We start from the raw sequence: 13957 nt of genomic DNA on the forward strand, positions 1-13957 counted from the left end.
AAAATGTTGTAATACTCTTTAATACGGTAGCTTAAAGAGGTAATGTCTGACTTTCTGCTAACTGAAATAAACATAGCAGCTGATAACCTGCCATTCAGAGACAACACATATATAAAGGCAAGTACTAGGCTATTATCTGAAACTACTGTGCTGATAACACGGTTCAGGAAAGTCCATACCCAAAGCTGCTTTTGCTGCAGCAGATGCCACACGCGGGTCCACCACGGATGCCAAAAAAGCAACAGTGCTCATGACTGGGTTTCCTGACTGACTGAAAGGGACAGGCTGGTAAGCTAGGGGCCCCAGGGAGGCATCCGAATTCTCAAGGTACGGGTCCTCAATAGGAAGCCTCAGAAAGTGGAGGATGCATTCATCCTGAGTACGACTTCCGACATGCTCTGACACTTTGTTCCAATCATCCTTGTACATCTCCAGGGCCTACAACAGAAAAATCCAGGTGCTTTAGTATCAGGTAACAAGGAACTAATACGTAACAATATCAAAAGCCTATGACTGTTCTTAAAAACAGTTCGGGGTTTAAAAAAATAATAATGAAAATGATTATACTTGATGTAAGAAAATAGGTAGATTTGATTGCTTTTCTAATTACATTAAATCTCAGGCAAGAAAAATAAAAAACACATATATAAAAGGAAGAAAAAGTGTCTTTCACGAATACACACATGACTGTTTACATAGAAAATCCTAGTAAGTCCACAGAAAAATACTAAAACTATAAAGTTTAGCAAGGTCAGAGGATAGACAGGTAACAAAAACTCAATTATATTTCTCTATGTATAAGCAATGAAAAGTTTTCAACAGGAAAAAAGTCTTTAAGATAGCACAAAACCGAAATAACTAGGAACAAATGTAATAAAGAATATGTAAGAACAACATGCTTGAAAAAAATAAAACACGCTGAGAGAAATTAAAGACCTAAATAAATCAAGAGATATACTGTATTCATCCATTAGAAGACCCAATATTATTATTTTTTTTTTTTTTAAATTTTTTTTCAACGTTTTTTATTTATTTTTGGGACAGAGAGAGACAGAGCATGAACGGGGGAGGGGCAGAGAGAGAGGGAGACACAGAATCGGAAACAGGCTCCAGGCTCCGAGCCATCAGCCCAGAGCCTGACGCGGGGCTCGAACTCACAGACCGCGAGATCGTGACCTGGCTGAAGTCGGACGCTTAACCGACTGCGCCACCCAGGCGCCCCAAGACCCAATATTATTAAGATGTCAACTCTCTCCAAACAGAATAGCAGGTTCAACACAATCCCATTCAAACTCCAAGTCTTTATTGTTAGAAATTAAGAAACTGAGGCTAAAATTTATGAAGTATATAAATTTCCAATTTAAAAATTTATTCTTCAGAGAAAAATGCTGAAAAACCCTCAAAAAGAGTAAAAGCAGTCTCTAAGGGGGAGAGGGACAGAAGGTTGTAAAGAGAATCAGAAATACGTGGTACGAAGAAAGTCGAGGAATTAACTGGGTAAGAACCTATTCAGTAGCTAACCAAAGCTGCTGTTCTCACAGGATTCACAACCAGGGGCAATTCTGCCTCCTTGGGGACATTTGGCAATGTATGCAGACATTTTGGGTTGACACAACTGAGGAGGTGCTACTGGCATCTAGTGGGTAGAAACCATGGATGATGTTAAATATTCTCTTTAATGCACGTAAGAAGAGCCACCACAACAAAAAACTATCTGGCCCAAATGTTCATTGTGGGAGGCTGAAAAATCCTGTTCTAGAGCTTGATTTGCTGAGCTACACTGTGAGCTGAGCTTGTGATGACGATGGTTCTCTCCATGTTTACGTAAGTGAATTCCTAACCCAGGGCTCCAACTGCCGACCCAGGCTTGCCTTCTTTGCTGCAGTGGACTCCTCAAAACCCACAGCAGAGAATGATCTTATTTCTTAAATCCCTTGAAAAAACAAGGCTAATTCTGGGTTTCCTCTGGATAGCCAGTGGCCTCAGGTAGTTCTAGAAGGAATTAGAAAAAAGACCTAGAATGTAACAAAAAATAAAAATCAATTTCTCTCACTAAGGTCGTTGGGGCCAGAAATGTGTAACTTTAGGGACCACCTTATGTATCTGATTATGGGGAGATTTTCTTAGGATACTCTATCACAGACTTTTCAAAGAAATTTACTTAAAAAAAATTTCTTCCTTTATTTTTTTCCTCATGAAGAAAGTTCAGGCAGTTTTTTCCAGAATAAAACTAAGGAACCCTTTGACATGCAAAAATCAACAAAGAGCATTCCGAAAAGTGTAAGGCTGAGAAACGAGTGAAGTTCCGAGCTTGGGCACTAATGGCAGCATTACATAACAGGGAATCAAAGACATGTTTTCAAACAGAACGTGGTGGTGACAGACTAGCTGGGAAGGAGGAGGAAGGCTGATATATTAGCAGACATTTTACAGGAGTATAAAACACCTTCATTCTTCCTGCTATGAGCTGGCTCCTTACCTGCATTCTCAGAATCACCCATCTCTCTCTATCCTTAAATTCATCTTTCTTCCCATTGCCAGAGTGAACTATGTTTCACACATGACACTGTCTCTCTCCTGCCTAAAATTATTTCCTTGCTCGTTATTATCTTACTGAATGAAGTCCACATAGGATCGGGACTCTGCCTACTTCTTCCACTCTACTCACTACTCTTTCATGTTCTAGGAATATCCAGAAATAGTCTTCCTAGTCATTGTGCCTGTGGACACTTTGCTCTGTACCCAAAATATCATATACTGGAGCCAACAATACAGCTGTCCCATTCCCAGGAAGCCACACACTGAGTCTCATCCACCCAACCCTGACACACAGCCATCCCTATGTACTTGTCTTGTGCTCTGGGTACGGCTCCAATTGTGAAGCTGAGGACACTGCACTCATTTTTTTGTTTTAACCTGTTTCCGTTGAATCCCTTACCTGCAAAGACTATGGCCTAGCCATCTCAGTCTACAGAGTCTGCTGCGGTGCCTTAAACACAGTAACAAATAAAATCTGCTGAACGTGACCACAGGGAACTGGACTAGACCAGGAAAGGAATTTGTGTTTCCCATGGCTCCAAATGTAAAAAAACAAAACAAAAAAACCCCACACAAAACCTGTAAAAAAGGGCTCTTCCTCAAGACAATATTTTTTTAATTGGAAGACATACTCATCTAAAATGTAATTCAAAATTACACAGAAAAAACAACTCCTTGGGTAGCATATCAAGGAAAGGTGTATCAGGGACATGCACACTATGAGCAAATCTTTGATGCTGTTTACGGAGTATCTTCCAATGCTACTGCTTCTGTAATCTAACCAGTATAAAAAATGTGGGGAACTCTTTCAGTGATAAACGTTAATAACCTTAATGGATTTTATCTGCAGGTACAAGATTTCATGTCCACTAATCATCTAAGGGAAAATAAACACAAGGCATGAGAAAACAAAGCAGGCAGGAGAAAGACTGAAGTTAACAAGGGAGGAACCAATAAGCTCCCAGACTCAGGTCTTGTCAATTTCAAGCCCAGGGACAATTATAATGACCAGGAAGACAACTGTTACAAGCTGAGGACTTAATATTGTAAAAGCCTCTTTAAAAAACCCCCTTAATCACTATGAAATAGAATGCTGACGTTTCTTCTTCCATTCTGGCACCCTGAATCTGTCAATGCAATGTCAAACTGCTCAGAAGACTGAGTTATCAGCCTTTTGCGACTTAAACTGGTGACACATTTTCAGGTGAAACCCCTGGAATTCCTCACACATCTTACAAATGAAATCTACTCAAATAAGTCTCCATCATCTTGATCTTACGCAATGTATTTTTTCAAAAAGCTAACAGAAAGCCTTATGTAGCCTTCATGTCTACCAATTCATTCAAGGTCTTTTCAAATTCCATTTATTCATCCAATGTGTAGATTCTATTTTGGTTATTTGCAAAGCTGAAACTATGCCTCCAATATATGTAATAAGACATTGTACTAAACAAAATCATAGATAATAATCTGCAGCATTCCACAGAAGAACTGTGTGTGTTTTGATGAGAGACCATATCAAATAAGGTGTTTTTAAAATAAAAGCAGGTGGTCTCAGAAATAATCTAAAATAGTTGGGGTGCTGCCTGTGTGATATACTTGTCTAATAAAATGATATGATTGGGGGGGAAACAATAAACCTTAATGCATCTTCCAGATTTATCTATTTATTAGGAAAAAATTGACTGGTTTTGGTTGTTTGGTTATAAATCCTTTAAAAAATTTTCATCTGGCTTCATATTCTTAAGCTATTAATTATCAATAAATAAACTACAGAAATAGAAGATGTTAGTGGTAAGCAATGCTGCTGGGGTGCCTCTGTGTAAGCAGAGACAACACCTGTTGATTCAACTGCATGTTTAAAAGAAAAACCAACCACTCTACAGGTTCCACCTGCAGGAGGAAAAAAAAATGCACTATTGTGTAAGGATACTGTGGTTTTCTTGAATATGTTCAGGAGAAACAGCAGCTCAGCCATTCTGTTCTCACTCTATTTACTATTCACTATTCTTAAACGTAGAAGAGGAGAAAATTCTGAGTGTCAGTGTATAGAAAGAAAAAGAACTGATAAGAACGATACTCCAATTGGTGCTGTACAACTAATTACTCCCTAAAGCCCAAAGCAACATGAAAGTATATTCCCCGCAAGTACTAAAAACTTTAAACACATTAAGTAAACGTCCAGGGCAAACATGACTAGACAAAACAGTCCTGAAATAAGTAAAAAGTGGTTCAGAAAAGAAGCTCTCTGCATATTACCGATAACAAATGAGTAGATGAGAGTACATCAAAATAGTGGTAAAAACTTGGGGCGCCTGGGTGGCTCAGTCTGTTAAGCATCCAACTCTCGGTTTCGGTTCAGGTCATGGTCTTGCAGTTCGTGAGTTTCAGCCCTGCATTGTGCTCTGTGCTGATAGTTTGGAGCCTGCTTGGGATTCTCTCTCTTCCCCCTCACTGTTCGTTCTCTTTCTCTTTCTCTCTCTCAAAAATGAATAATTTTGTTTTAAAGTTGGTAAAAACTCAAAAAGAAGAAATCTTTTTGAATTTTAATCCAGAGATATTGAGAAGACAGAATAAGGAAAAGGAGAAGAGGGATGTAAAAAAGAAAAAGAAATAATACACCACTAAAACTTCTTAAACCAAATACAACTGTTGGAAAAACTCAAAAAACAAAATTAAAAGCAATACAGAAACATGAACCATCACAAGTCCCGCTTTGGGCAAAACACAAGCCCTGGGTGAGTCCTGCTTCTCTCTGTCTCTGTCTCCCTCCCTCTCTCTCTCTCTGCCCCTTGTGGGATATTCTCATTCCCTCTCTCTCTCTCTGCCCCTTGCGTACTTGCTCCTTCTCTCTCTCAAAAAGAAAGGAAGGAAGGAAGGAAGATGAGCTATCAGCAGGTCCAGTGTATCTCAGTGTGGCTCGGAGACCCATGGGGCACCATATTTTTCAGGGGGACCAAGAGATCAAAACTGTTTTCACAATAGCAACAGGACACTGCTGCTTTTTCACTATGATGACACATGCACGGTGGATGCTAAAGCAGTGGTGAGTGAACCACCTACCCTCAGCATGAATCAAGGCAGTGGCACCAGTCTTTTTTTTTTTTTTTTAATGTTTAGTTTTGAGAGAGAAAGAGAGAGCTCGTGCGCGCAGGGGAGGGACAGAGAGAGGGAGAAACAGACACAGAATCCGAAGCAGGCTCCAGGCCCTGAGCTGTCAGCACAGAGCCCAGTGTGGGACTCGAACTCACAAACTGCGAGACTATGACCTGAACCGATGTTGCATGCTCAACTGACTGAGCCACCCAGGTGCCCCAAGAATATCTTAATAATCACCTTCTTCTTCACTGCCACACTCACAAAAATAATCCAACTTTACTGTAAAATTATTAATCTTACAAATTTAAACATCAAAGTTCACTTGTTTTTGATATTTGGTACTATGAAATGTGAGGTACACAAGAAGACTAAAAATCAACTATCCAAGCATGATGGCTATCTGAAGGAAAAGCACTGTGTGATCATTTGAGTTTCAAGCTCAACTAGCCATTTTCATTGAAGATCATTTTTTTAAAAATTTTTTTAATGTTTATTTTTGACAGAGAGAGAAAGAGAGACAGAGCATGAGTCAGGGAAGGGCAGAGAGAGAGGGAGACCCAGAATCTGAAACAGGCTCCAGGCTCTGAGCCGTCAACACAGAGCCCGACGCGGGGCGTGAACTCACAAACAGCGAGATCATGACCTGAGCCGAAGTCAGACACTCAACCGACTGAGCCACCGAGGCACCCCGAACATCATTTTTACTAGCATGTAAATGCTAGCACACCATGGCTAACACACCATGGTCTGTAGGCACAGATATCTGGCAGACATTTTCTGATCAGCACGGGAGTTCTGATCTGCTCCATTTCTGACCTGTGCCAGTTCACCCTGCCTTAGGCATCATGGTGGTCCCTCGCTCTGGGAAGTCATCATACTGATGCCAAACTTAGTGCAGACACCCAGCTAGCATAGCACACTCCAGTCCTGAACCTAAGACTTAAGCAACCCTCCTGCCTCAGCCTTCTGGGCACCTGGGACTAACAGGCACTCACCACCACAACAGCCTGGCAAATGTTTTCTTAAAAGCAAACAGGATTGTCAAAAGTGTCACTTTGAAGAAAACAACTGAGTGCTTTTTGCCAATGATTAAGTGAAAATTAGAATTCTGAAAAATACGTACCTGCCATGAAAGCCTCTCCTACAGGAGTATTTATAATTATCTGAAAAGGTCATTAAGATATTCTTTGTGTTTCCAAATACACGTCCAGATGATACTAAATAGTCCTAATGTATTTTAACTAAAACAACATATATGATGAAAAAAACAAATATGAAAATCCAGCTGTATTCTATTAAGTCAAACATTATAGATATGGCTAATGGGTGACACCACACTTTTTACTAACACACTTTTGTTTTTCAAAATCTATTTCTGATAAAAATTTTTCATAAAAACTTGCAATGGGTTTATTGTTATTTTTAAGTAAGTTAGTTTCCTCAGTTTTAATTTACAATACAGAAAATACTGATTAACTCACAAAAATTCTTTGAAACCTCAATGTAATTTTTAAGAGTAGAAGTATATCCTGAGACCAAAATGTTTGAGAACTGCTGACCTAGTCTAGTCTTCTATTTGATGCTTCATTTCTGAATTACAAATGTTACACATGATATACAAGTTTGGATCAGATGAATACTCCACTGAAAATGAGCTCTCTTCCTCTGCAAGTTCTTTGCTCTAAATGTTATAAACAGAGCAAGCACTAGAAGTTACCAGCAGCAATCATACCTCCCTCCAGGTTGACCCCATTAACGAAACTAGAAAACTCGTTCTTTTCCCAGCACCACCTGCAATACTTGGTGACCACTGAGACCCATTTTGATTACTGAGATAGAAGGGAAGACTGACGAGGGGCTTCTGGTTAAGCTTTTCTTTCCAAGAAGAGCCCCAGAAGAGGCCCCAGAAGTGCCATTTCCAATTTTCTTACTGTTTTGAACAGGGATATGAAACCAGTGAATAAATCAGCCTTGCTGGGAGCAGAAGAGAACACACAGAGACAGAATGCAGACAGCTAAAGAAGGAAAACAAAAGAAGAAAGAAGCTAGGAACCTGAGGATGTACTTGAGTAGTAAAATGTATGTTGGAATTGCCAATCTAAAGATAGCCAGTTGAACAAAAAAAAAAAACAATGTCCTTTTTTGGTTTAATCTTTGCTAGTTACATCCTGTTCTTTGTAGGCAAAAGCATTCCTAAGAGATCTAACAGTACACTTCCTCATTTGGTCCTAATTTGGCTCTCACACGTACATTCTACCCACAAATACTATGTAGTACCATGCAGTCTTCATTTTACCCAATCACTGTTCTGTAACTAAAGATAAATGGTCCTCTTCAAAAATGGTTGATAAATATGGAACCTAACATTCTCTTACTCTCCAGAGTAGAAATAATTGCTAAGAGTTACTTGTGTAAGTATTTTCAAGAATCTCCAAAGACATGAAGAATTCCAAAAAGTATTCAACAAGCTGACTGACATATCTTGAATTACCACTAGTTTACGACAGTGTTCTACTTTCAAGAACAAACAGTATTTTCAGTGGCAGGCATCTTCATCTACTTCTCTGGAATGCCTTCTGGGAAATATGGAGGTTGTACAAATGCACACCAGCACCAGAGAACTCATCTACAATGACCGAGGTGGGCTAAGTTACAAAAACAACAACTGGAATCTGAAGAAACATTCCACTTCAAAGCAACATCTGCTACTCAAGGTCAGCAAATTATTGTTACATGGGAATGAGGTGCCAGAAGTGCCAAATCTTCCAATTTTGGAGGAAAAGTTACAGATCTAGACTACTTTTGCAAAGCCGTAATAATTGTTTAATATTGGCAAAGATTTAAAATGAAACAACCCAACCTGGGCCAAAATAACACATATCCAGGTCTGATCTTCCCTACTGATAGCCAGCACATCACTTCTAGGTATGATATTTAAATAATGATGGACCAAGAAAATTCTCTTAAAACTCAATACATGGTTCAAAAAACTTCAGGATTAATTCCAAAGGTGTACTTCAAATGCGAGTCACAGAAGCTAAGCACCCACCTCCTGTGTGGATAAAGGGGCTCCACTATTAATGTGCTTACCTCCAGGAGCAGAAGGGTCTCCTGTTCAGTCCATTCTCTTCCAGCACTAGCACCTTTACTCTAAAGAAACAAAACCAAAAATTAGACACTCACTCCTAAAGGCTGAGCATGGAGCTCAGCAGGAGTTCCTTCTAAGTTCAGGGGGCTGTTTTATGCACACAACCAAGTAAGTCCCTAAGCAGTAGGTGGGGCACCTGACTGGCTCAGTCGGTACAGCATGCAACTCTTGATCTTGGGGTTAAGTTGGAGCCCCACACTGGGTGTAGAGATTACTTAAAAATAAAATCTTTGGAAAAAAAAAAAGTCCCTGAGCAACAGAAATAAAACACTTGAGGATCCTAAACTTCCAACAGAAAGGCAGACCTATTTCAAAGATTTCTTGTTTTCTATTAAGGACTCATAGACCATTTAGATATGTTGTTTCTATTATTTTGAAATTTGAAAATACTTTTCAAGCTACAAAGGCACAATATTTTAATGCATACCATGAACTGGTTGGATATCATAAACGTAACACAAATTGGTATAACTTGAACACAGTACTTTTTCTAAGATTCAAAGACAAATTGTACTACATATAAATTACTCTGGAAGATTCTTTTTTTTTTTTTTAATATTTTCATGCTTATTCATTTATTAAAAAATTTTTTGTTAAATGTTTTTATTTATTTTTGAGACAAAGAGACAGAGCATGAACAGGGAAGGGGCAGAGAGAGAGGGAGACACAGAATTCAAAGCAGGCTCCAGGCTCTGAGCTGTCAGTACAGAGCCTGAGGCAGGGCTCCAACTCAGGGTCTGTGAGATCATGACCTGAGCTGAAGTCGGACGCTTAACCGACTGAGCCACCCAGGCGCCCCTGTTTATTTTTCAGAGAGAGAGAGAGACTGAGTAGGAGAAGGGCAGAGAGAGAGAATCCAAAGCAGGCTCCAGGCTCTGAGCTGTCAGCACAGAGCCCAACATGGGGCTTGAACTCCATCCAGGAGAGAATGATCTAAGCTCGACCAACTGAGCCACTCAGGCACCCCTTGAAAGATTCTTGATTCCAATTGCAACAACTTCATATTTTCAACATCTCTTGAATAAAATAATCACCAAGTAATTCCCTAAACTGCAAATCATTCTTTCCGTAAGAATCCCTTTAACTGGGGGTTGAGCCCTGGACTGTTGATTTTGGCTCAGGTCACAATCTCAAGGTTGTGGGATCAGGCTATGTGGGCTCCATGCTAAGGGTGGAGAGTGCTTGGGACTCTTTCTCCCCCTCTCTCTCTGCCCCTCCCCCTCTTCTCCCTCCAAAACAAACAAACATTTTTAAAAAAAGAATCCCTTTAACTGACAACTCACATGAGCATGGGGGGTATAAGAAAACCAACTTTGTGTTACCTAAAAACTAAGATTTATCAATTGATTCATACTTCTTGATTTGTACACCGTGCTCCCTTCAGAGACTGTCAGAAGACTGGATGTGTGGTATACCTGACATTATTCTTTACCTGCAAATGTTATTAACTCAGAATATACATTCTAACATATCCCTTCTCTGTAAACTCTATTTGGGTAGATTATAGTTTTAAAAATGAAGAGAAAATTTCTATAGTCTGTGATTTCCTTGTTTGTGACAATAAAGCCTCTCAATTTGTTGACTCAACCTTTCTGCATACTGTGTTACATATTGTGGGTAAAAGTTAAATTATGATTTGCTAGATTTCCATGGTATTCAATACATATTCTGAAATTTTTGCAAAAAACTGTACTAAAAATAACTACTTTAACTAGAGAATAAAGAGGAATTGAAACATTGTGGAAATAAGCATGGTAGAATTAAGTCTTAAAGCAGGACTTTGTGAGATGGACAAAAAGGCATGTAGCTAGAACTCATAATACATTGCTCAGATTCCTTAAGGATTACTTTCTTTTTAATGACTTCTATTAAGTTTACTTATTTATTTTGAGAAAGAGAGGGAGAGAGCATGCAAGCGGAGGAAGGGCAAGAGAGGGACAGAGAGAATCCCAAGCAGACACTGCACTGTCAGCAGAGCCGAACGTGGGGCTCGAATTCACAAACCATGAGATCATGACCTAAGCCGAAATCAAGAGTCGGACCCTTAACTGACTGAGCCACCCAGGTGCCCCATAACCCTTAATGGTTACTTTAAGACGAGTTTCATCTTTTAATGAACTAATCTCAGAAATGACTGTCAATCAGACAGAGGAACAAAATTCCAAGAGGAACAACATTCATTAACATTTCATCTAAATTCTAAGGAAGGAAAACCTGAATAACAGGAAAGATCTGTACAACCTAAACATGACGACATTTATTAGGTAGGTGTGTGGCAGTGAGCATTTCTCCACGTCTCAGCCACAAAGGTACAGTTTCTCCTCTTGATAAAAACTAGTTCTGAGAAAGGTGCATAATCTCATCTCATAATCCTTGAGATGTTTGTGGGGGTTGTGCATGGTTTTAGAAATGCTTTCTTTGGTGTTTACTACGGCAGAATGTATGTTCAATAAAAAACCCAAACCTTAGGTATACAGTTAGATACAATTTCACATATACACCCATATAATCACCTAAATCAACATCTAAGGGTTCTCTCCTTTAAACCTCAAGTTGATACCAACAGGAGTACACACTATTCTGACTTCTATAATCAGAGGCTAGTTTTTCTTGGATCTGAACTTCGTAAAACCATTCAGTATGTAGTCTGTGGGTCTGGCTTCTTGTTTAATAGTAGGTCGATGATATTCAACCACACTCTTTTTATGAAGTCATTTCTTTTCGTTTCTGTGTGAATATTATATTGTTTGAATAAACTACAATTTATCCATTTACATGACTGATTGTTTATGGTTTTTGGCTATCTTGGATAAAGCTGTTAAGGACAATCATGCATATTCTTTTATACATTCATTCTTTTTTAAACTTATTTATATTGTTTATATAGCCAGAAGCTCAGTGACTTCGTGTGTGTGTGTGTGTGTGTGTGTGTGTGTGTGTGTGTGTGTATTTATATTTAACTATAAAAGAATATAATAGTTCTCTCCACTTTTATTTTCTGGAAGAGTTTATACAGGTTGGTATTATTTCTTCCTCAAATGTTTGGTACAAATGCATCAGTAGAATCATCTGGGCCTAGAGTTTTCTTTTCAGAAAGATGTTGAAATATATATAGATATAATATATACAAGGTTATTCAAGTCTATTAGTTCCATATGGCTACTATAATCAAATTCTCACAAACTTGATGAAATATTCAAAATAACAAAAATTCATTTGCTCATAGGTCAGGGGGCTAGAAGTCCAAAATCAATACAACCAGGACAAGAACTGAGGTGTCAGCAGGACCGTAATCCCTATGGATGCTCCAGAAGAGAATTCATTCTCTGCCTCTTCCACCTTCTGGTGGCTGACTCAGAACTCCTTGGTTTGCAGCTGCCTTATCTGAACCTCTGTGCCTGAGGTCACACTGCCTTTTCCTCTTCTGTCTTCAAATCTCTCTAGATTTACCTCTTAGAAGAACACATGTCATGGCACTCAGGGCTGACCTGGATAACACAGCGTTATCTCATCTTCAAGATCTCTAACTTAATCACATCAGCAAAAGAACCTTTTTCCAAATGAGGTAATGTTTACAAGTTCCAGGCATCAGGATCTGATTTCTTTGGAGGACATTTTTCAAGCTATTACATTAGGTTACCTATTTCATCCTGAGTAAAGTTTTTTATTTTGTTGCTTTCAAGGGGTTTGTCCGTCTTATCAAAGTGTCAAATATATTATTATCAGGTTCTTGATTACATTTTTAATATCTTTTTAATGTACAGAGAATCAGTAATATATTCTTTCTTTCCTGATTTGTAATTTGTGTCTTCTCTTTTCTTCTTGATCACTCACTCTGGTCGGAGGCTTATCAAATTTACCGATCCTTTCCTTATTTCGTTAATAACCATCTCCTTATTTCGTTAATTTTCTGTATTGTTTTTTTGTTTCTGGTTTCTAGTTTCATTTTGTTGTGGTTAGCTAACCATATTTATTTCACGTGTATGAAATCATACAACCACATTTTATAGTATCATTCCTTTAAAATTTCTTGAGAGTCATTTTATGGCTCAGAATTGAATATACTTTGGTGAATGTTCCCCAAGAACTTTAGTCTTATCTTACTGACCTACCTACCTACTTATGCTATCAATTGCTAAGAGCAGACTACTGAAATCTCCAACTACAATTCTATCAGTTTTGCCTTATATATTTTGGAGTTTTTTAATGAACTATACACCTAATTAAGGCAATCATGTCCTTTTGATTAACTAACTCCTTTATCATTATGAAATGTCCATGTTTAATTCTGGTAAAATAATTTCTAATGTCTATTTTCACTAGTATTAACATAACTGGTATTCCTTGGATTAATGTCTAGAAGGCACGTCTTCTCTCATTCTTTTACTTTATAATTAGATTTCTTACAGACAATTTATGATTCTTAGTTTTTTATGCAGTTTGACGATCCCTGTTGCTTAACTGAAATACTACAACCATTTACAAATAAGGTTATTACTATCCCCATGGTCATATATAAACCTACCACCTCCCTATTTTCTACTCATCCTATCTACCCCTTCCTTTCTCATTCATTTCCTCTTATGGGGTAACTTTTTTTGAGAAGTAGTAACTTTTTTGTGGAGTATTATTCTGTTTTTATCTCCATTCCTGACTTATTAGCTATAGGTCTTTAAATACTCTGTGACTTAGAATCCTCATCTCTAACGTGTCATGGTGTATCCTCAAATACCATATAGCATAAGAACTTTAATATAGTGTACTTCCATTTCCCTCTGCTGTACCTTGAGCCATGTTTGGTCCTTAACACATATTGAAAACCTAGAGATCTACTGTTAGCATTTTTGGTTTAAGTAGTCTATTACCGTTTTTTAAAACTACAAATCAGGAGGAAACATCTTTTATTCTGACCCAGGTGTTGACCTCTTCTGGCATTCATTGTTCTTCCATGTAGATCCAATCCCCTTCAAAAGTATTTGGAAAGTGTTTGCCAAAGTATTATATACTTTAACCTGAAGCAGCATTTTTTATCACATTTCTAAATTATATCAGGAGTTTAACTCCATGTAATTGTCTTTCTGCCATTTTGGTCATTTCTACATGTTATAAACTCCTTAAAATGATCACTGCTTAAACAGTCTATATTTCTTCATATTTAATCGTACATTCATT

At 38.2% G+C, this 13957-nt stretch overlaps 1 protein-coding gene across 4 annotated transcripts in view; it reads right to left on the bottom strand.

Annotated features, from left to right (window-relative positions):
* Window positions 1–13957, bottom strand: part of SMARCC1 (SWI/SNF related, matrix associated, actin dependent regulator of chromatin subfamily c member 1) — a 202983-nt gene that overhangs the window by 75480 nt on the left and 113546 nt on the right. For all 4 annotated transcript variants that reach the window (XM_042929205.1, XM_042929204.1, XM_042929203.1 and 1 more), the window contains exons 19-20: window positions 8728–8787; window positions 180–438 (exon numbers count right to left, since the gene is read on the bottom strand). In XM_042929205.1, the coding sequence (XP_042785139.1) occupies window positions 180–438; window positions 8728–8787 (319 nt within the window). The remainder of the gene's footprint in view (window positions 1–179; window positions 439–8727; window positions 8788–13957) is intronic.

This window comes from Panthera leo, chromosome A2, assembly GCF_018350215.1.
Source record: "Panthera leo isolate Ple1 chromosome A2, P.leo_Ple1_pat1.1, whole genome shotgun sequence".
NCBI lineage: Eukaryota > Metazoa > Chordata > Mammalia > Carnivora > Felidae > Panthera > Panthera leo.